Source organism: Semicossyphus pulcher, unplaced genomic scaffold (genome assembly GCF_022749685.1).
Source record: "Semicossyphus pulcher isolate SPU_LCO1_2020_fin unplaced genomic scaffold, fSemPul1.0.p SCAF_22, whole genome shotgun sequence".
Taxonomy (NCBI): Eukaryota; Metazoa; Chordata; class Actinopteri; order Labriformes; family Labridae; genus Semicossyphus; species Semicossyphus pulcher.
The window spans coordinates 18,475,251-18,499,222 of NW_027211696.1; the positions used below are offsets into that span (position 1 = coordinate 18,475,251).

At 43.4% G+C, this 23,972-nt stretch overlaps 2 protein-coding genes across 3 annotated transcripts in view; one reads left to right on the forward strand and one right to left on the reverse strand.

Annotated features, from left to right (window-relative positions):
- The first annotated feature begins 350 nt into the window (after nucleotides 1-350).
- Nucleotides 351-3,806, forward strand: LOC138602171 (proteinase-activated receptor 3-like). Its single transcript, XM_069673588.1, has 2 exons — nucleotides 351-500; nucleotides 2,302-3,806. The coding sequence occupies exons 1-2, from the start codon at nucleotides 434-436 to the stop codon at nucleotides 3,558-3,560; spliced, it is 1,326 nt and encodes a 441-aa protein (XP_069529689.1). The 5' UTR covers nucleotides 351-433; the 3' UTR covers nucleotides 3,561-3,806.
- Nucleotides 3,807-8,815: 5,009 nt separating this feature from the next.
- The window catches only part of LOC138601972 (synaptic vesicle glycoprotein 2C-like), a 34,270-nt gene continuing 19,113 nt past the window's right edge, over nucleotides 8,816-23,972 (reverse strand). Inside the window, exons 4-12 of one of the 2 annotated variants that reach the window (XM_069673318.1) lie at nucleotides 18,746-18,879; nucleotides 17,324-17,413; nucleotides 17,122-17,232; nucleotides 16,943-17,031; nucleotides 15,220-15,384; nucleotides 12,854-12,987; nucleotides 9,534-9,737; nucleotides 9,272-9,431; nucleotides 8,816-8,999 (exon numbers count right to left, since the gene is read on the reverse strand). In XM_069673318.1, the coding sequence (XP_069529419.1) occupies nucleotides 8,816-8,999; nucleotides 9,272-9,431; nucleotides 9,534-9,737; nucleotides 12,854-12,987; nucleotides 15,220-15,384; nucleotides 16,943-17,031; nucleotides 17,122-17,232; nucleotides 17,324-17,413; nucleotides 18,746-18,879 (1,271 nt within the window). The remainder of the gene's footprint in view (nucleotides 9,000-9,271; nucleotides 9,432-9,533; nucleotides 9,738-12,853; nucleotides 12,988-15,219; nucleotides 15,385-16,942; nucleotides 17,032-17,121; nucleotides 17,233-17,323; nucleotides 17,414-18,745; nucleotides 18,880-23,972) is intronic. The other variant, XM_069673319.1, reaches the window with a different exon arrangement.

A 23,972-nucleotide genomic window follows, 5' to 3' on the forward strand; every position in this document is an offset into this window, starting at 1 on the left:
AATCTGTGACTCAAAACTAGATCTGAGCTTTGAATGTTGTGATCCGTCGCACCCAGAGCGGCAATGTAGGGACATTTAGACATGTACACATTTCGAGAGTTCAGATAAACAGCACACAGGTCGTGGCACAGAACAGTGTTGTTCACTTGGTCACCTTTGAGTCTCATAAAACAGAGTGACAGTGAGATAATGTGTGGGGGCGTTGCGTTCACAGGCTCACTGTGTGCATGTTAAAACAGCGACCCACATTCCTTTTGAATCAGAGGAAAGGTTTTTGTGCCGTGTAGGTTCGGGGTGTGACTTCCGAGTTTCCTCCCACAGAGCTGCAGCACGCAGAGGTGACACCGAGCGACGAGGAAATGAAGCGAAGCACAGAGAGAAGTGACACTTGCCTCTGACTCCTGATTTCACTGCTTGTCAACGAGAAGACAACATGGGGAAACTTCTCCTGTGTTTCCTGGTTCTCCTCCTCTGTCTGAGTGGAACTCTTCAAAAGAAAGGTAAGAGACACTTTAATGTCATTCTTCTTTTCACTTACTCTGATATACGTACCTGTATGATGTGTGAACAGTGTAAAGCGTTGCTGACAGTTGTTGTGGATCTCTGGTTGAGTTGGTTTCTTAGTTAATGCAAACGGATGTATCGATAACGAGCCAACACGTGCACATCAATGATTCACTATTTCTACAAACACATTCTGTACATGTGACACAAGATGCTTCATCATTAGTGTTTAAACCACAGGATTAATTACACAACAGAGTGATCTGAAGGCATCGCCTCCCCTTTTTTATTTTCACAACATTTCAAACACTGAACTATTATCAGCTTCATAAAGGACATCGTTAAAATATTCATACATGATAGAATGAGGATTAGTTGCAGTCAAATATGTATATTGTAATATTGTAATCCAATTATTTTAAAACGTAGGTTAAATCTTTACTTAAGTATTTCTCGTCCAGAATTCAAAATAATAATATTAATAACAATATTAATATCAATAGGATCAGATAGAATCTTATTAATCCTCAAGGAAATTATAGCGTCAGATAGCTCCAAAAATACAGTACAAAACATTAGTAAAAAATATAAACTCAAATAAAGATTAAATATAAAGTGTACATGATGATAATACTAATACTAATAATAATAATAATAATAACAGACTGCATAAAAAAGGGAACTGATTAAATTGAAATGTTTGTTGTTACCAAAATGATCACAATCGAAACAGAAAACATCACCTGACTTCACAAAGTCTAACTTAATTGGCTGACCAGGTGGGTTGTTTTAAAATATGTGTTAATATGTTTTAATAATATAATATCTTAATAATAATCTTTATTTGTATAGCATCTTTCTGAACAGGTGCCTGTGCAGGAAAATACAGTGAAAGGAAGAAACAAACAAAACTCTAAAAGAGACTAAATCTGACAAACGGCAGTATCAGGGAACAAAAGTTGGTGCCTTAAGGATTTGGAAAATTCCCTTTAATGAAAATGTGTTTTTAAAAAAAGATTCAGAAGTTGTTGCTAAGCTAAAGCTAACGTGGTCCTCAGGCTGTTACAGAGTCTGGGGGACATAATGGCAAAAGGCCCCTCATCAGTTACCCGGCACATCTAGGTTCAGGAGCTCAGTGAAGTAACAAGGTGTCACACCATGAGGCCTAAAAGTGACTGTTAGTCAGTGACTGAAATTGAAACCACAGTGATGTGTTCAAATCTCCAGGAAAAAGTGTCACTGATTTATTGTGGAACAGCTGCGGGCGCTGCGGTGAGCTGAAGTACTTCTGCTTTCACTTCAGCATCAAAATGTTGTAGAGGAACACAAAGAGCTCGTTTTAAAGACCGCCTATTTATTAAGTCTGTGTGACATGATCGAATTATAATTATTGATACATTACTATTACTTAAATGTTGCATCTGGTAGAGATGGGGCTTGTTTTTTAATGTTTGTCCTGCAAATTAAGTCTTTACTTTATCCATAAAAATGCGTCATAATTTATTTGTTGATTATATTTAGGATCATGAATCTGAGTCTGCAAAGTAAATGAAATTTTCAAATAAATAAATAGTGCAGTAAAAAGTCCAATACTGCCCTCTGAACTGTAGTGGAGTACAAGTATCAAGAAAGACAAGGCAAGTACAGGTACCTGAAAATGTACCCAACTACTGCACAGTCTTTGAGTAAATGTACTCAGTTACTTTCCAGCACTTTTTGATTAACATTTATTTGAGTATTGTGATTCTCAGGAATAAAATGATCCTGAACTTTTGCATTTTCTTGTTTTTCTTGCAGGAAAAAATAAAACAAAGGGGCAGAAGAAGAAAAGCTCTGAGGTTGCTGTTCCCAGAACTTTTATAGGACACCCTGAGACCTCTTTCATCCTCGTCCCAGACAGGACACAAGCTCCTATTTCATCCCATTCCCTTCCACCACTGCGGTTACATAGCAACAGCGCGGCGGGGTACCTCCTTAGCCCCCTTAACAGAATGAATGGGCAGAAGAAGAACGGCTCTGAGGTTGTTGTCCCTGGTCCCAGAACTTTTAGAGGACACCCGGACCCTGAGACCCCTTTCATCCTCGTCCCAGACAGGACACAGGCTCCTATTTCATCCCATTCCCCTCCAGTACTGCGGTTACATAGCAACAGCACCGTGGGGTACCTCCTCGGCTCCCTTAGCACGCGGGTCATCCCCGTTATTTATGTTCTGGTCATCGTTGTTGGGATCCCGGCCAATGTCGCCATCTTGTGCACTCTGGCCACCAAGATCAGAAAAGTGTCCTCGGTCATCCTCTACTGCAGCCTGGCCATGTCCGACCTCCTCCTCCTCCTCTCCCTCTGCTTCAAGGCTCACTACCATTTCCATGGAAACCACTGGGTGCTCGGGGAGGCTGCTTGCCGAGTGGTCACGGCCTGTTTCTATGGCAACCTATACTGCTCAGCCCAGACGCTGGCCTGCATAAGCATCAAGCGCTACCTGGCGGTGGTTCACCCGTTCATGTACAGAGAACTCCCCAAGAGGACGTACACGGCGTGCGTCAGCGTGGCCGTGTGGGCGGTGTTTGGCGCTGCTGTCGTCCCCGAGCTCCTCGTGCAGCAGAGCTACAGGCTCCCTGAGCTGGGCCGCATCACCTGCCACGATGTTTTACCTCTGGACTACAAATCCCATGTCTTCCTGCTCTACTACAACCTGTTTTTAACTCTTTTCGGCCTCCTGGCGCCCCTGGTGGTCACGGCTGTTTGCTTCACCCGGATCATACGCGAGCTCCAGCGGTCACAACTCGACTGGACGATGTACATCAAAGCCAGCTCTCTGGTGTTTGCCATCTTCCTGGTTTGTTTCGCCCCCGCTGGAGTTCTGCACTTCCTCCATTATGTGCAGCTATTTGCAAATGGGACCGAAAGTTTGTACATGCACTTTACAACCGCAGTGTGTCTGTGCTGCGTCCACGCCTGCCTGGACCCCTTCCTCTTTCTGATCATGTCCAGGTCTGCGGGATCCAGTCTTTACTTCAGGCCCTTTAAAAGCAAAACTGTGACCATCTCTATCTGAGAAACACTTCAAACCTGCCTTTTAATTCTGCACATGTTGAAGAGGCGGGTTTTCTCTGTGGCTGGAATCCAAAGAGAAGCAAAAAGACTTGAAAGTATTTATGATAAAAAAAGCTGTTTACGGACGTGTTGGTGAACAGGTGGTCAATGTAATAATGTATATAGTAATGTATATAAAAGATGAAAGTATATAAATATTTGAAGTGTGTAGAGTTTGGGGGGGAACATTCCTCTGGGATTTTTTTTATTTTTTCAGCTCTTCTGTTGACCTCAATGTTTTATAGGTCGACTCCTCCTAACGCTGAGCTTAATAGCGACATTAGTGACTTATATTTAAGTGTTTCTAAATTTAGAGATAAGGAAGTGGAGACTAAATTGGCCCCCATTACCCCTCCTTCCTCACTTAGCTGACATTTCCTGCCCAGCCTGTGACAGGATGCAGGGTGACGCCACCCACCTCAAATATCTGGAAACTACATGTAAGAGTTTCCTGAGATAATTGTAACACCCTTGATCTGTTTGGAAACAAATCTAAAGTCGAAATATTCCAATGGAAAGAAAATGTCGGACTAAAAAATCAGAACTGTGTTTAAGAAAATGTCACAGAGTAAAAAATAATATACATAAACATTAATAATTCCTCACTTTTAGCTTTTACTTTGGTCACCTCGTCACGTAACTCATTTTCTGTAATGTACACTGACGACAGACCTTTACACCAGACACGCCCTGTTTACGACCCCTCACCTTTCCCCTCAAACTGCGAAACACAAACACTTAACAGGGAGCGACGATGAAGTCATTCAGAGGTATAAAATGAGGCTGCTGAACCCTCACTCATAAAACTTTATAGAAGCCCGTCTTGGTTTATTTAATATAAATGGCGCCATCTGTTGGTGTAAAATATGAACAAAAACAACCCCACAGCTGATCAAATGAAACTCTTTATTCAGTACACCAGAGGAATCCACCTGCATTCACTTGAGCCTTTTCTTATCAAAATAAATCATATCAAGGACAGGTAAGAGTTTTTACACACACCTCCACGTATTGTTTCACAGCAGAGGTTTTCAAATCTGGAGCTTTTGGCAACTTTATTCCTCCTTAATAAAACCGGACTCCCTCCTCGTGCAGATTTGAACACCTCTGATTCTGCAGCACATACAGCCTTCTCACCACCAGCATGCCCTTTCACAACAACCTTAAAGTCAACTCAGTATAATGAACACCTGTCCACAAACGACACACGAGAATGATACATTCACCTTTGACCCGGGAATCACATGTCTGTCCCCCCCCCCTGGAGGAACAGTGAAGACACCAAGATGGGAAAAGCACACACAACAGAAGGACTTCAGTAACAAACATGCAGGAGTTCAGTTTGGAAAGATGGAGAGCGTTCAGCAGCAGAAATAAAGTATCAAACATCAAACACTTCCTGTTAGTCAAACTAAAGTAGTCTTTCACAGAAATAGCTGCGTGTAGGAGGTCATGTACTGCACAAATATGCTTTCCAGAATAAGAGCATCAAATGATTGGAATGAAGCAGTACTGCACTTTAGTGTTACATTTGTATATGACTGACTGAACCCAGAAGAGAACATGTTACAGATTCCCTAACGCATTTTAACAGCAAAACACCGACGTCGTAGCAGCAAGAGTCGCGTTCATCAGAGGTTTTAAAGGCTCACGTTACCCACATCACAAAAACACATATTTCCTTCTTCAGCTCCGGTTACATCGAGCCGTGCAGAAGCCCAGGTACCCAATTCTGAAGCCCCTTTCACACATTCACTGCACTCCTGAAAATGTCCCAATATTACCCAGATTTTCACCCCGACTTTGTGCAGACTTTCTCCTGCCAGCCTCCTGGTAAAATGTCTGCAAGAAGTCGGGGTGAGTCAGGAACATTCACCGTGAGCGAGTGGGCAGGGTGATCTTCTTTCTTTGTTCTGGGGATGGGAATGTTGCTTGCCCAGCAAACACTTACGAGTGGGGCTACAATGGGCCTGGTTATTCCATATTAGTTACTATATTTTTGGCCGTCTAAACCATCAGATCATAGCCCATGGGTTCAGAGATTGCACCCTGGCTGATATGTGGGACCATCTGGGATATCCAACTTGGTTCCATTCAATTTGTCCCCAGTTTCCATGGAAGTCTCCCAACAATCAGCCTCGATGTGTTGATGAAGAGCAATCAACGGGCCCTCAATGGGCTCCAAACTGATAATGTGGAACTTTGCAGTCGAAATGGTATTCCCATTTCCATCCCATGAATATTGCTTTGGGTTTCCCATGGTGGCGCCAACACCAACACACTTAATGCGTTAGGCACCTACTCCAGGTTAGGCCCACGTCGGGACCTTAATCTGGGACTACGATGAGATGTCTGCATGGCTAGCACATATGTGTTCTTTTGTGATTTGGGTGAACTGATCCTTTAAGCATGGCTTTTAATTTCACTTATGCACGGGTTTCAAATCCTCCAAGTTCCTTGGTATAGACTAAACAAAACTTTCAGAGATGGTTGCTGTATTTAGAAGGGTTTGTCTGGACACACACTCTCAAACACACACAAACACACACATTCATGCACACTGCCGTATCCAGAGATGAGACAACAACAAAAAAAAAAGCAGGACAGAGCAGCAAAGCTTCCAGCAAGGTTTGGAAGAAGAGACGGGCTCGACAGAGAGAGAGGCACGACATTTGAGAAAGGCCTTTGAGTTTAAGAGGGAGCAGCAGCAAGGCAGGAGGAGATAAACAGAGCAGGAGGACAAGACTGGATGAGAGACACCATAAAGAAACCAATACAGATAGAAAAAAACACGGAGAGGAGCAGATTATAAGAGCAGAGTATAAATTCTTCTTGACAGATCAGATTGCAAACGGAGAGCGAAGCCCTTCATGGTGAGCTCGGCGCCACGAGACGAACACGACACAGACACGAGAGAGGGAGAGAGGAAGCATTCAGACAAAAGGTTTCCAATCCCAAAAGTCTCTGACTGTAAAAAGCAGAAAATGTAAACTTCTTTTCACGTTAGAAATGTAGCTGCTGAAGTTGCCGGTTTTCACTAAACTACTACATCGTTATTGATTTTTTTTCTATGGCCTTGTCATTCTTGCAAATTGCAGCAAAAGGCTTGAACGTCACCAACCTTTCGTAGATCGCAGGAGTTAAAATTTCTGGCCCAACAAACATTAAAACAAACCGGTGAATCAATAAATAACAAACATAATAAATAACTAAATATATATACAAACAAAGGAGAATCATCATTGTTCTAAAAGAAACGGAGGAGTATTCACCGTCTTGCTGAGAGTTAGATGAGAAGATTGATACCATCCTCATGCTTGCTAGCAGCAAGCTAATTTAGCTTAGCATAAAGTCTGGAATAAGATAAACAGTCAGCCTGGCTCCGTCCAAAGGTAACAGAATAGGTAAAAGAGTACCTCGAAAGCTCAATAATGAGCTTGTTTTACCTCATTTGTTTAATCTGAACAAGGAAGAAGTGTGAAGACAACTTAGAGTGAATATACCAGCCTCCATGAAGCCACAACTTTTTGTTTTTTCACTTCTTAATCAGTGTCACCGAAAAGGGACATTTAAAACAGATTTTTAGAGGATCAGGTAACGGATAACTGAGCTGGAATGAAAACAAACCTTTTCTAACTGAATATTGCACCAATTTTGCACTGATGTAAATATTCAAAGGTGCTTATAAGGCTGCTTTTCCATCTCCATGGCTGGGCCTGTCTGCTTTTAAACTGCAGTGTACCAAGGACAGGCTGAACAACACGTGTTCAGATTGGCAGGCTTGTGACGTCACAAACCAAAGGAGCCAATCCCGTTAATGGACGGCAAACTCACGACTGACTGCTGACGTTAACGTTAGTGCTACCAATTACTACATTTCAAGCTAGCTGAGTTTCAGGAAGTTGCCACTAAACGACGGAGGGGGCGGTTGGAAATGTGCATAGTGGGCGGGGCCTCTGCAGATTCATAATTTTTAATGAGGGAGAAGGACCAGACGCCTCGGGAGGGTTTTTAAGTAAATTATTTTAAGCAGAGCTTTTCATGTGTCTTAAAACATAATTAAAGTTTTCGACTTGTTGTGAATTCCTCCCGTTCCAGAGACTGTGCAGAGCAATCCTGTAAATATATAGCGGCTACGTCAGTTACGTACACCGTGTTACATAAGTTACGCAAAAGTGACGCTAGAAATCTCTGAGCGTTTCCGCGCCTCTCGTGTTGTGTTGTCACACTGTCAGTCGCCTGTGCAGCAGTCAGAGATGATGTAAACGCTGTTGTTGCAGCATATTAAGGTTATCTTGTGTTGCTTTCGATCTATAATGATGAGTAATTAATCTTAGTAATACTTACCTGTGTGTTTTGCTAAGATGAACGTTGTTGCTAAACGTGATTGTGAAGCTGCTGACTCATCAGCATTTTGGCTAGTTAGCAAACTCCTTATTAAAACCTGTGCTGACATGTGTTGATAGCTAATGTGGTATATCCTTTGTTTTATCATTGTACTGTCAATGGATGTTATGTTCACTTGCACAGTAAGGAAACATTTATGCTGATATATCTGCGCTAAGCCCATATCGGCGGATAGTATCGGCCAAAGGATATATCAGTCGGCTCTACTTTTTCTGCAAAGTGATTTATAAGATATCAAATGCTCGAGCCAGGCTAGCTCTTTCCCCCTGATTCCAGTCTATACGCTAAGCTAACCAGTTGTAGAAGGAAGTGTAAATCAAACTGTTCCTTTGATCTGAGCGAGGCTGAGCATGATGGTTGGGGAAGGTTGTCTGAAGTCTAAGCCTTTTGCTGCTTTGACACATGCATTTGAGGGCTGCATGTGTGAAACAGCCTATAGGAGATCAATGAGCTGCTGATATGCAGAGTTTTATCACCACTGATAGTTCAGACGTGTTTCTGAGCTGTACTTCCTGCAGGAACGCCCAGGGCTTCTGCAACACTTTTTACCTTTGACTGTAGTTAACAAACTCGTCATATCTGCAGCTCATCGTTAAGTTAAACTGCATTTAATGATCCTTTATTATTTACCAGGTAATCCACTCAGACATAACCGAACAGTTTGTGAACATAATCAACATTATTTGTCAAACAATAAATACAAGAAGGACGCCTGCGATGCTTGTTACCTAAATCATAGTCTGTGACTGACTCATTGTTCAGGACACTGAGTGAATACCTGGTAAACAACATACTGCTCTGTGTTCAGGTTTACATGAGGACATTGGCTCGTGTGTCTGGCAGCCGCAGCCCCACCAGCCCGCCGCCAACCAGCACGGACGATGCCAGCAGGATGGGGATGGCCTTGGTGATGCCAACCAGCGAGCCAAAGATCAGGTTGCCCAGCACCGCTGCCAGCTTACACATGGCGTTACAGAAGCCAAAGCCTGTGCCCCTGAAACACAAAGAGGCAGAGAAGACACAGAGGACAGGGTGAGATGTCTGGGTCACATAAAGTAGCTTCTACTGTTCCTAAAAAATGGGATTTTCTTTATCTTTATTCTCTCCTTGTGTCTTGCAGTTGACTTCTTTATCGTTCTTAATTGGTGCTGCATTCATATGTCGCTTAAAGTTATTGTTTTGCTCAGTGTTAAGCTTTCAAATGTTTTATTAATGCCTAATAATACACGTCATCAGAGCCGTGTCTGTCTTAAGTCTAGCACTCACCTCCTGTCTGTGGGGTAGAGCTCTGTAGTGACCACGTCCAGCGAGTTCCAGGCGGAGATGCTGAGGCCGTTATAGAGACAGAGCATGAAGATCATCATGGACTCACTGGTGCCAAACCAGAGGAAGAAGCAGCTGATGCCCGACAGCACCATGGAGCCTCCTGCAGGACACAACATGCATCTTCATGTAGCCTCATTTACTTCACCACAGTTCGCTCACACAGATACACATGGAGATAATCATAAACCAGACATAATATTACCCAACATGCTGAGTCGTCCTATTTTGTCCATGAGGAGGGCAGAGACGATGTTCCCAGGCAGCACCGCCAGCGTTCCCAGGAAGTTGACAAAGTAGACCCAGTAGGCGCTGTAGTCGTCGTCGAACGTCATCTGACAGCCCGTCTTGTTGTGGTGGAAGGAGCTGTTGATCACCCTCGAATTCGTTAGTTTGGCGTCGTCAATATCTGTAAGTGTGGGAGACAAGAGTTCAGTTTAATGTTTGAATGATGCATTTTGTCTGCAGCGCGTCTACAGTTTAGTTTAAAATAGTAACATCTGGTCTCTGTGAGTCTCCATCACTGCTGCAGCAACGACATGCTCTGACTTCAGCTCTGGCTGCTGCTGATGCAATAAATCAAAATCATTAAGTTCATCAAGTTCAGCGAAGAGCCAGTTTGGGTTCAGATGTACTTTTTCTGAATGTAAAAGCCAAAGAGAATGTTGATGGGATCATTTTTCTTTGTGGAAAGTCTTATTTTATTGACTTTCTTTATTGCTTTTACGTATTAATAATAGTTCCATTCAATAATGTCAGTACAGAATGTGGTTTTTTTTAACAATAAGAACATGAGAGACACATACATACAAATAAACAATTAACAATTAGACCCCCCATCCCCACCCGTACCTCTCCCCTGGCACATATCCCCTTAAAAAAGAACTTTGTGGAAAGTCTTAAGGAAGTATTATTGTATTATCTTGTTGGGAGCACGGAGCAAGTTTAGCATATACTTTATTAATTGTGTAGCATGTTTTTACAAACATGTTTTTATGAACACACAAATGCAGCTGAAATACACAAAGAGAGTGCACAAAGAGGTGCATTAGTGCATGGAGGGGGCTGCACATGGAAATGCACCCCGAACAGTGGGGGGATTCGGTGCCTTGCTCAAGGACACCTCGGCGGAGCTGGCACCTCTCCAGGTACTTGTGTCCGTAGTGGGACTTGAACCGCCCCCAAGCCAAGTCCCTACAGACTGAGCTACTGTCTACCCCATAAATGGTTACAAGAGACCAGGAAGAAACTGCTTCCGACCACGAAAAGATGAAAAGAATTTGATAAAGGAGCCAAAGATGGAGCTTTAAGGGTACTTGAAGGAAAAGCGTCTGCCCGACGAGTTCCCCGCTCACACTGTGATCATGTAAAAGGCTTTTTTTGGCTCGAGGACGGACTTATGAATCTAAAACTCTTTGGATCAAAAAATTCCTTTCTTTTGTGTGGCGCACAAGACATGTTTGCGGCAATACTGCAAAAAGTGGCATATGGGGAAATTGGAAGCTATGCTACGCAGCAGCGCCTCATCCAGAACGTTCCCATAACATCGGCTAACATTACCTACAAGTTCTAATGATGTTTGAAAGAAAACGTTTTAATCTAATATTCAAAGAACGTTTTAAGGATGTTTATCATTTCAAATAAAGTTCTTGTAACGTTAAAACTTAGACTGTGCAGCCTTCGAAGGAAGCGGTCCACAGAGGATGCTCCATTCATAGCCTGCGTAGACCGTTAAAGCCAAACTGAAATGAGGCGGTCTGGTCTACCCCTGCGTCACCGCTCCTGTCGCCTAGCAACAGGTAGCTAGCGGCATAACTAACGTCGCCTAACTTAACCTATTATTTTAAAGATAATTTCTTTCAAGGGCCCTTTCGTTTTCTTAAATATGCGTAACAGTAGCTATTTGATTGAGTTGCCACCAAAAACTTCCGTTTGAATTAGTGCTCACTGAATCTCGCGATACGATGGGGTGCGAAGGATGCACCAAACATTTTAACGTCAACATTGTGAAGATATTTTCAGGATGTTATTGAGGCTTGGACGTCAGAACGCCTTTTGTAAAACATTTGCTCAAAGTTCCATAAAAACAAAGGTAGAACATACTGACTGCAACATCCTGAGGATCTTTTCAGGATGTTTGTTCGGCCTGAACTAGCAGAACGTGATTTATAAAACGTTCCTGAAATGTGATTTGAACATTCTCACTGCAACTTTCTGACAATGTTTTCAGAGAACGTTCTTCTGCTATTAAATTTATGGGAACCAAATAAAAACTTCCCGCTCAAAACATTACCTGAACATCGCATGTAACAAAACATTTCCAGCTTGCTTTTGTCTGTGCTAAGCTGGTTGGCTCTCGACTGCAACCTTTTTCTGGAACCACTCTTTAATTTAAAATCATACACATTTTAATTAACAGCTTGTTTTAAAATCTGAACATAAGACAATAACAAAAGAATGAACAATAAACCTTTATGTAATTCTAATTTAAGGCATCTTCCACATGTAGAGGCGTCTGTGACATGTAGTCGTACCCACTGTACACAGATATGTTTCTGTATCTGTCCACATGCACACATGTAACCTTTCATTTGTTATACGTAAACGTTCCTTTAATCTCAATGAGGCTTTCTTGTAAATAAACCCGTGCACTATATTTCCTCACTTATTTAATCCATTAAAACAACTCTTCTGGACCTCACTCGTGTGATACTAACAGTATATTCAGGATAATTTAAATGTCTTTCATGTCTCTCTCTAAGCTGAAACGCTTTATTAATAAACTGCAGCTGCTGGTCGGCTCTCACCTCTGCTCTCCCTCCCTCCCTCCCTCCCTCCCCCTCTCAGTCTGTCTCCCCTCGTTTGTCTTTATCCTCCGCTCTCTAGAGACGCATCGCCGGGGGCAAAGAGACTGCATTTCCCAGGGGGCATTACCGGCAACCTGACGCGCCCTCACTGTTTCCATGTTCAGCTCTTTTCCTGAGTGCTGTGGGGAAACATTTTTCCACCCGGCGCTCCCATAAGGTCTGAATCAGCTGCAGTTTCTCTCTGAACATCCGGCCTCTCCTTCTCTTCCCGCTCGAGCACCATAACGTTTAGACACCACGAGGGCTGCTCGAATTAAAGGTACTATTGTATGTTTCCAAAGCAGATGCATTTCTTCCAATGTCTTCCACAAAGAAAGTAGCTGTTCCGAGTATTGTTTGTTGTATTTTGTGGCTTTAAGTTGCAGTTTTCTTCGCTCTGTCTTTGTTAAATACAGTCGCCTGAGTTCAGAAAGGCAATCTGTGCAGGGGCAGAGAGGTTAAGCAGTCATTTATCGGCATAAAGCAAAGCCGTAAATGCTCAAACACGATTCTCTCTCGGCCAGGAGCTCGGACGTTACACCCCAAATGAAGTGTCAGACAGAGACGCAGACGCTGAGTGAGACTTATGTGTGAGCAATAATAGGATTTTCTGAGGTGGAAGGAAAAACCTCAGAACAAGAGAGGAACGCTGCGAATGTGAGTGCAGCTGGAGACTCACCCGTGTTGTAGAAGAAGGAGTCTACGAAGGTGCAGTTTTGGAAGATGGATCCGACGGAGGAGACGTCCTCGAAGTAGCAGTTGATGAAAGATGAGTCGATGAATTTTACTGCTTTGAACTTCATACTGATGAACCTGGAAGAGAGGAGAAGAGGGGAGACGGGGGAGGAAGTTTAGATATGGAAAAGGGATCAAACCTAAGATAAGGAAACACACCGCTAAGATGTTAAAGTAACCATCTCAAACTTTTTCATTTAAATAAATGTGATTGAGTCTATGGCCCACTGATGGAAGCCTTTGCATCTGCAGAATTATGGACTGAGTGTCTGTGGCGACTTTGGTGGAAAAAAAACCCAAGCGCTGCCCAGTTAGTGACACGTTTTCCATCAGCCAGCAGTGGTTGGTCTGCCAGAGAGGGTAGGCGGAGCTAAGCGGCTGCTTTTCCGCTCTCTGCAAGTGTTGTGAGTAAACAGTAATCTACTATGGCTGAACAAACAAATAAAAGATGGATGACTACAGATACAACTTCAACAAGAAGTGAAAATCCAAAGAAGAAGAAACAAACTCGACGCTCAGATGAAGCAAACAGTCTGAAAAGGAAAGCGAGGAAATCAAGCGTTAGAACCATGACAAAGGGAGCCAGCCGTGGACGTCTGGTTAAATTGGGAAGTGTGCTTCCTTAATTACAGATTACCATCAGTGGATGGTGCTCAAGAGCAAATAAATGGAATGTTGGAGATTGTATCTTCAATACTAAATAATTTCAGAATAAAATTCCAGGAACCAGAACCAAGACACTTCCCTCATGTCAAATCCTGGACCCTACATTACCTACAAGGTAATTCATCAGCAAATGGTGTAACTACAGATTTGGGCTCTCTCTGCTAGCTGTGTTCAATGTAGCTTCAAGCTGCTACCCTCAAGAAGAGATGAGGAGCAGTCTGCTTAGCTCACTTCTTCTCCCCCATATTTTTATGTTTCAGAACCAAACAGTACTGCCTCACATGACATCACTTAAGGCAATTTAACAGAGATGAATACAACATTAGTAGCGCGCACAACTCCAAACTTTGTTTCAAAATAGCGTTTCGGGTGCACGGTAGAAAATCATGCATGTCTGTATTTCGACTACACCTCCCACATTCCTTCTTGCTGGGCCGTCCTTTCACTTATCTCACCTGGGCATATAAATAATTTCCTTTGTCTCCTCAGTATGCTGAAGATGGCATAGAGCCGGAATGCCTTCGTTACCCACATTAAACTGAGTCATCCATAATTCAGTGAGTGCCGGAGCTTTAATTTAACAGACATCACACAGATCTTTCTGGAAGAAAATTGAGTACTCCAGTAGACCTGTAATGCTGTCTCACATTTTAAGACGATTTTAAGAATGTTGGATGTCCAGACTAAACGTGGGTGAAGTTTCAAATCTGTAGGTAAAAGTATGTTGGAGTAATCCCCAGGCTTCTCAGCCCAGTCTGCAGGCTGCTGTGAACGCCAGGTTTTTACAACAGTTCTGCCTCAGAATCAGATTTAATTTGAAACAAATTCTCAGTCAAGGAATTTGCTTTTGTATTTTGATGCATAAGTTCAAACATAGAGGAAATAAGAAAGAGAAAAAAGTACTGAAAACAATCAAGAAACATTTCTAAAGAATTAATAAACATTGACATGAAAAATAATCATAAAAAATGTGTTTTTTATGACGTAAAAGAGCCGAACAGTTTGTGCAAAAACAGACTGTATGTATTAAACACACAAGTCCGTCCCTGTTCTCCTCTGAAGGCAACGTACGAATCAAACAGCACTCTGCTTTAAGAGCTGAGAGAGCAAAGACACATGCATGTCAAATGTATATGACAATAAAGCTGAACTTCACATGTCTAACAGGTCTGTTATTGATTAGTACGGTCTGCTGCATGCTGCTGCACACAGTATCGTGCGTTTGGTCTTGATCTAATCTCTTAATAAAGAGGTATTTTGGTCGGCAGCGAGGATGGAAGAGAACAAAAACAGCATATCGATGCATCTTCTCTCCGCTCTTTGTGTGAGCGAGCATCATAACCAGGAGAAGATGTGTGTGTACGGGCGAGAGAGAGAGAGAGAAAGAAGGAAGGAAAGAGAGAGAGAGATAAGGCTTTTAATTTCCTGGCTGTGCGGGAGATAAAGGCGGCAGGATTAATATTACCGGCAGCCGTGTGTTGTTTACGGGGATGAAGAATAGTGCTGCTGTCCTACAACAGGACAAGAGGCTTTAAAGCACCGAGCAGAGAGAGGCCCACGGGTGTGGATCCTAACGTGTGACGCTGCAGCTGTTTGCTCTCAATAAAGAATCACTTCCTTTAAGATGCAGTCGCTTTGATTCACCTGTCGTTTACAAAAGCTCCGTTCCTGTGGATCTGGTTCTCCAGGGTGAAGTTGAAGGTGAAGTCCTCGATGCGTTCGTTGTTGTGGATCTTCACTCTGGAGGCGTACTCGTCGGCCTGAAGGTGCTTGATGACGTCGGGGAACCAGACGGAGAGGCCGTAGAACCTGAACACAGAGAAAGCTCGTTGTTAAAGGGGTTCACATGCGGTCAGTGACACTGTGGCGACAGGCAAACGTGCGCGACACGTGAGCGTCATGGCAGCATCTACAGCAAAGATGAGTCTCAAAGTGAGCCAATGGTAGTTGTGATTCCAGCCGTAAATAGGTAGAAAACAGTAGAAGAAGACAACTCTGCAACTGACCTGTAGACTATTTCTTAATTGTGCACACATTCTGTTTGTTCTGTTTACATTCTTCGCTCTATCCAATGAATCTCGCCTGCTCATCAATAACTTCAACAGGAAACAGAAATTGAAGTTGGCCAAAATGAAGACATCACATCATTTAACCTGGATTCTTTGGTTGTGTGCATGTGTTGTCAAAGGCTTTCTACGCTTCACTGATGCGCAGCAACGAGGAAAAGTAGTCATGACGCAACGAACGGAGCAGCAGAAAATGACTCCCGTGTTACGCCTGCCTCCCGTGCAGCATACGCGACTGCTGGAGATTGCAGCATTGAACAACAAAAATACGCTTCAGATACGTTGCTGTGTAGATTCTCCTCCTCTCAGCTGATTCTGTTCTGATACCTTTAAATCCATCCCTATGTTCTGACATGATCTCTCAGTCTCAGTCAGTTAAAGTAAAGTGTTAAGTTAAAGTATTCCTGCTCAAAGTTTCTGATGGGGAGAAGTCAACAGAAGTCAGCAGCGTGCTGTTTGTGGCTGATTCCTCCTCTGGCTCGTGCGGTGCAATGGTTGCAGAATCTTACACGCCTGCAGACGTTTGACACATTCATGAAACAGTAATGACTTCTGAGTTTGAACGGGTTCAACTAGCGACACTTTGCCTGCACTTTGCATCATCTGACTCTGGTGAAATAGAGGCTCAGTGTGTGTGTGTGTGTGTGTTCATGATAATCTGGAGGATTTTCATTTAAATAAATGTCTGCTAAGACTTAACAGACATTTATCTAAATGAAGATCTTCGAGATTATTAGTTTAAATTGTAACTGGGCAACATTAAGTCAGAGGTGCAGCTAGATAATTTGTATTTTGGAGTCAGGAAGTGGGAAAAGAAACCTGTTTTTTTGTATTGGAATGAGAAGTAGGACACAGAGAGGTCACAGAGAGGTTACACAGAGGTCACACAGAGTCCAAGAATCAACAGACAAGACAAAAAAATATCAGTTTCCTAAAACACAAATTAAGAGCAAAGAACAGTTTAAAAATGAAACCACAATAAAACCAAACATGCAGAAAAACACAGCTTTCCCTTTTGGGCTAAAACTTTCCGACACATACGAACTGTATTTCATTAAAGCAGCCAGCTGAAAAAAAAGCCGAGTGACACCTCCCCTCTAATCGCTTCTCTCTTTCCAATCTCACCTGTCAACATTCATCAGGAGGACGTAAGTGAGAGAGCATCTGCCCTGCTGCGAAACACTTCACTGGAACTGTTATTAGGCCGGGAAGCAGTGGTGACGGGGCGGAGTCTCGCGGAGGGCGTCGTTTAACATTTAACATGCAGGAAGTGAACGATAAACACACAGAGGGTCTCTCACCCGAACGACAGTGTGAACCACACTGCAGCCAGCTTTATGGTGTTGTCTCTCACTGGGTAGTTGAAGCATTTCATGAAAGTCGTCCAGATCTGTTAGAAAGGGAGAAGATGTAAACTCAGTCTGAATCTTCAAAACAAAAGAATCTCAGTACAACACAAACAAAGAAAAGAGCCTCGTACTCCTCTGAGCTCGGCCTTGATCTTGAAGAGGACCTTGAGAACCGGGTTGGCTGACTCGTTCTGCATCTCCACCAGCTCGTCCAGCTGTTTGGGGATCTTGATCCGGTTCACCTGCAGGGGGAGACACCGGCCTGTCACCTGCTGACGGCCACTGCAGCAGTGAGGAGGATGGAAGAGTAAAGACCGGCGTGTGTGTACTCACGGTGAAGACTCTCTCCGGCTCTCCTCGGGCGCGCATGTTGGTGTCGTGGATCTGCTTGAGCACCATCCAGGCCTCGTCGTGTTTACCCATCTAAAGAAATATGTGCACATTTTGGCGCAAAAAATCAGCGATCACAGATTTACTTCAGTTCCTTAATTTCCTTCAGCTCACACTGACAGAGTGATCACTGAGACTGAATCAGGAGTTTAAGCACAATAACTAGCTTCATCTTAAGAACGTGATGGTGTTACATCCGTCACGATCAGGATGTAGAAGATGTTTTTTTCCCCATTTCAATGTATCAATGTTTATTTAATGCACATCAGAGATAATTACATCCTTTGGCAGAATCATATGTTCAGCACCCAGATTTAAAGTACAGTCATTTCCTTCAGCTCCAACTACTGAGAGCCGCTCCGATCATAAGGTGTATAAGGAGCACGTTTTGTTCCTATTATTTCTAAGCAAATGTTTATTGGATGATACCGTTGAGTTATTACCCTGAGAGGTGCAAGTTTTGGTATAAAAGTGCAGCAGTCAGGCAGATTTAAAGCACCTTAAATTTCTCCAAAGACTGTCAGACCAAACTACAGCTTCATTGTGATTTTAGAATGTGTATTAACTCTCACATGTACGTCGCTTTGGACAAAAACGTTTGCTAAATGAAATGCACATCGCTAATAATAATATACTTTGGCAGAGTAGGTCGACCTGAGTCTAAAAGTATGTGAATGATTTATCTGTGTTTGGTGAAGGAGCAGCTTTGCCCTAAAACTCAGCAATCAGGCAGATTTAGTTCCGTTTCTTAATTTCCTCCAGCAGTGATCCAAGTCTTTTTAAGAATGCAGTTTTGTTGCTTTCACTTGTCTTTGTGATTTCTTTCTTTGCGGATGTATGTATTAGTAGTACCATGGGCAGTTTCACACTGAAGCTATAAATACGTTCATCATATACGTGTGTTCAGATTCGACCGAGTTGTGACCCTGAGAAGGAGCGCACATTTAGCTGCAAACGTTCGGAGCAGATTTAAAGTACCTTAACTTTCTCCGTCTCCAAAAACTGTCAGAGTTATGAGCAGAAAAAATCTTCATCTTGTCTTTTAAATTATATTACACATTTGTCTCTTTCTTGCCGTACGTGTGGCCCTATGCACCTGCCTGGAAAGGTACACCTCACAAATTAAACCAACAATTTCTACTGTAAAATGCAACACAAAGCAAACAGTTAAAGGAGTATGATGAACTTATTTATTCCCTCCCAACTCCCTCCTCTGCATGAGCTTAAAGGTGCACTTCACACGTATAAACACCAACAACTCTCCTGGCATCACACCTTTATACCACAGAGGTTTTGGTCTCCTCTGATATCTCCCAGAATCCTCATCATAGTCATTAACAGTACACACAATACACTCTCTCTTACCTCCAGGTAGAAGCGCGGGCTCTCAGGCATAAAAGTGAGAGCGACCACTGCAGACACGCACGGCAGCGCGCACACCACCACAAACACTCTCCAGCTGTGGAACTGGTAGGCTGAGCCCATGCTGAAGCTCCAACCTGCACAGAGAAAGTTCAACACGATGACATGAAAGCACATAAAACATGAAAGAAACGCATTCATAGCTCAGCTTTATTAACGTGTTCCTCCCCTCAAGGTTGTCTCTGCCGCAGGTTTTATGTCTGCGCGCTCGTGGACAAACACACATGACGTTTCTCTGCCACGAGCTAATGAAATTAATTAACCTGCAGGTCAGCTGCCTCCCCAGTGTCAGAGCAAAGTCTGTGGCATCTGTAGACACAAAGTCCTTAATCTCTCTCTCTGCTATTGTCCCCCTGCACTCCGCCCTGTCCTTCTCTCACTGGGATCTTTTTATTAGCTGCAACATAAAAGAGAAAAAGCCACATTTCTCTAACTGCAGGAGTTAAAAATTCTTACAAAGTATGACTGAGATATTGCCTGATACATGGGGAAACATTAAGCAGTCAAACCCTATGTTTGTGCTCCATCCATCCATTATCTTAGGGATGCACGATATTGGATTTTTTGCCGATATGCAGATATTTTCTCACGTTTTTTTCCGCCTAATAGCAGAGAACATCAAGTCTCCCCTGTAGTGGAATTGATATCATGCCTACTCTTATTGTAGTGGCCACAAACTGCCATACCGCAGAGAACTTGCACCCGTCTTCACGCTTGACGGAAGTGCTGTTGTACAAAATGTCTGATCACTCACGTTTCTGAGCGCACCTGAATGCAGCATTCCCCCTGAAACACGGCAGTGAGACATGCCCGGACTTGTTTATTCCCCCAAAAACGGAAACATCAGTGATCGCTGACGGACTCTTTTTATCGTGTGTGCGTCCGTGAATATGTAAGCTAGTTTTGCACTGATGTTTATGTTACTCTCTGTTAGCGTCGGCTTTGTCTGCGAGTGTATTTTCGGCGTGTTTGATGTTTTTAAGTCCGGTAAAATGTGAGCTAACTGTTAGCTAGTTAAGAGTTTAACTTCTTTCATTGGCTCGAGTGTCTGTCACTTTTTAGTCTTTATTTGTATATTGTTGATAACTTTGCGCAGGCAGCGTGCGCACATTTGTGCAGAGTTAATGTCGCAGCATTACGTCAAGCTTTTTCAGGGAATCATCGAGCATTTAGGCAGAATTAAAGCGTTTTATCGGCGGAAAATATCAGCAGAAAAAAGACACATCTGCCGATGCTGATATGTAATTTTCAAGCCTGCAGATACAGGTAACATCCCGATAATATCGTGCATCCCTACATTATCTACACCTCTTATCCTGTTCAGGATCCAAGGGGACACAGACAACCTTTCACGCTCACACTTACATGCAATTTAGAGTCACCAATGAAACTAACGAGCATGTCTTTGGACTGTGGGAGGAAGCCGGAGTACCCAGAGAAGAACCCACGCATGCCCGGGGAGAACATGAAAGGCCCACTACGTCTGAACCGGGATTCAAACTAGGAACCTTCGAGCTGCGAGGCGACGGCGCTAGAGCAACATGCAGACAGAAAATTGGGTTTGAACTTTTCAGCACCTTGGACAGAGACGCTGAGTTCAGGGTCAAGATCCTGAGTCTGGACACTTTGCATTATTCATTGAGGGCAATAAAAAAGCAATTGATCCAAAAACACTCGGTTTAATTGGGCTCATTGATTAATACAATCCTTGTCAACAGAATTTCTTCCTCCTGAAGACTTTCTTTAAAAAACTTAACAAAGTTTTAAGGGGGATGTTGAGATATCTTTGAGGCTAAATCATGAAACACTTCTGGACTGTTTTGACCACAGATTGAGTGCTAATCTGTGTGATCATTGGTTTCTGGTAAATTTCACTTAAAAATGTTCTTCTAAATTTATGTTTTTTGCCTTTACTGAGAGAGATAAGACAGTGGATGGTGTTGGAAACAGGGGGAGAGAGAGTGGGGGATGACAGGCAGCAAAGGGCTGAGGGTGGGAGTCGAACCCGGGCCCGTAGATTCACATCATGTGCATTTAACAATGGCCACCTATTTAGAGACTGACGATTGTCTGACAGTGTTCTTCACATTTCTATTGTTCTCTGTGGAAAGACAAGTCGTGCTTTGTCACAAATATCTATTATATTTCTGATCGCTTGTCACAGCACACCCACCATCAACACAACACCAGACGGAGCTGGAGGTGTGTGTGGAAACCACGCAGTCTGGATTTCATTCATACAGTCTGTATCAGAGAATCACTGTGAGAGAATATGTGTGTGTGTGTGTGTGTGTGTGTGTGTGTGTGTGTGTGTGTGTGTGTGTGCGGCCTGCGGGGCTGCTCCAGCCTGTACCAGTACAAACCTCATTAGGGGGATTATAGCTTTAATGGACTGGAGGGGACGGCTGACTGATTCAGATACTCAGCAAGATTTATGTTCCTACTCTACAGTAAGTGAGCACGGCCGGGACACACACACACATACACACACACACACATTATACACACGTGCATGCACTGTCCTTGGCTTCTGTTCAATGCTGTGAAATCATAAAAGGTGTGTGAATGAAACTCGTTCACATACAGAACATCAGCCTCACACTGCGACACACACACACACACACACACACACACACACACAAACACACACACACACACACACACCAGACATAGAAACCATCCTGCACGACTTTCTTTCATAGAATGAACACTTCTTTTACCTCACACACACACACGCACACACACATACACGCACACACGCACACGCACACACACACACACGCACACACTCTCTGGCCTTTGTCCACCAGTCAATGCAAAGAGCACTGCGGCGGAACCTATTACCCACACACCACTGCACCCTGCAGAAAAAATGTGTTAAGACACTGGCGTCTAATCAATTGACCTCAATTATGAGCCTCAGCCGGCGCTCGCACTCTCACTCACAGAGAGAAAGTTTGTGATGAGACACAGAGGCGCACGTATATATCTGTGCAGGGAGCCTTAATGGGATACTTCTGTGTTTAGATGCTTCAGAGGCAATTTTATAGAAACAGTTTCGTGTCCACACATGATTATTTTTACTCACAAAACAATAACTTGTGTTTATACAGAAGTTATTGAAGCTAAATAAAAAGAAAAATTGTAATTAAATCAAGACTACTTGGTGTCACAGTTAATGTAAGCGGCAGAGCAAGGCAAAGAAATCATCCCTATGAAATCTGTCGACAGTATAGTCTGTGGACACGTCTGCATCACCTCTCATTGCACAAATGTGAAGCCAAAATACCCTCGGAGCAGGTGCTGCCATCTTGCCCAAGTACAGATTGGCTGGTGGACCCATTTAAGTCCCGCCCCTTCCTCTACCCCAAACACACCTTTACCTTGGCGTGTTGGAGCCCTCAGGTGGGCTCAGTCTACAGCAGAGCAGCTTCCTGTGTCGCTCTGAAGCAGATATTCACACTTATGGAAAGTTCAATGACTGTAGTGTTTGTGTTAGTTACGTCTCCTCTCGCCGTTCCTCCTCTACTCTGCTACTCGGGAACAGAACGCTGCAGGAGCCCCATTTGTCCACAGAGCTGTCAATCATGAGGCCACGCCCCCTTTTTATAGCATCAAATAACTAATTAAAAGTGAACACTTGACATAAATCAGCATAAGAACTAACTATAATGACAGAAACCATGTTATTTGACGTGAATTTTGATTTTATAGTTTGACTCATGTCCCATCTGTTAACATGGAGGAGGCGGGCTTTATGACCTGTACTGCTGCCAGTCAGCAGGGGGCGATAGAGAGGGTTTGGCTTCACTTTTAAGGAGCTGTCATGTCGGCCATCTTTTTATACAGTCTATGATCGATACCAGAAGTACCCCAGAGGCCCTTTGTGCTTCAGCTGGATACTTTGGTGGCGACCTCTTGTGGCCGTGTTGAGTACTACAGGAAACGTGGACATAGTTTAAAGAGTGATAAAGATAAAGCAGGTGTTTAACATCAATTATAAAATTCTCTTTACATGTTGCAGTGAAGATTTTCAGCTCTTGTGGCTGAAATCGAGATAAACACACCACCTGGTCGAGGTACTTCATCAGCCTGAAGGCTGCGCGCTATAGAGACACACACTCAGGGAGTCGTCCCCTGCAGAGACGAGAGGATCCGGGATCACAGTCCATTATCGCGGATCAAAGTGGCCCTAAAAACGCCAAACAAAGAAAGCCTTCCTCTTCACTCATCCTCCCCTTTAATACTGTTTCACTCCGTCCCTTTCTCTTTGCTTTCTCCCTTCAGCTGTATCCTTTCACCTTTCGATTATCCCCGACACAGGCCACATAAATCAAGTGCTCTCTGCACCTCTCCTTCCCCCCTTGTCCTCCTAATCTCTTCTTCTTCTTCTGCTCCTCTTCTCCTCGTCCGCTCTCCTCCATACGGGATTGATTTCATTTCTGCTCGTTTTGTTCTTATCCCTCCGACACACACCTCCTCCTCCGTCCTCTGCTATCCTCCAGCTCTGCCTCAATATGAGATTTACTCCATCAGAACCTTTTATTTTCCCCTCCTCGTATGTTTTTGCTTTTAACTTTGTCGTGTAAAATTGCATGAAATCAACATTTTCTTTAGCGCTAAAAAGTCCAGGCGTAAAATAATCAGCCTGCGTCCCTTCCTGTGCTTGTCTCCCGTGTAGGCCGACATATGCTTTGTTGCTTTCTCTCCCGCTGCTGTTGTCAGATCCTCCACCTACATCGCCACCTGCTCCGTGTTTGTGAGCGCCCTGCAGGCTCCTTCTTTCTAAATTAAGCCCCACGACTTTAGGGAATTGTTTGCGATGTAGCGATGTATACGCTTCTGTACAGCAGGGAGCGTCGTAAAGAGCAGAAGCACACTGTCGAGTTCCTGCACTTTCTGTTTAAAGCGGTGATGCGAGGGCTTCCTGACAGTGGGGGGGCTTTAGCCCAAACTTACTCTCTGCTATAAGACAAACAGCTGCTTTAAATCCTCTCTGAAAACTTTCTTTAAACGGTGACAAAGTTACGATTACTGATTACTCAGATTATATCTATTTATCAGAAACTTTATGTCCCAATAAATTCTGGCATTTCCTCTTTGCAGTAATTTAAAATTACTTTCTCAGCTTAAAAAAAAGATCATCTTTAGTAGATTAATACATTTGCTT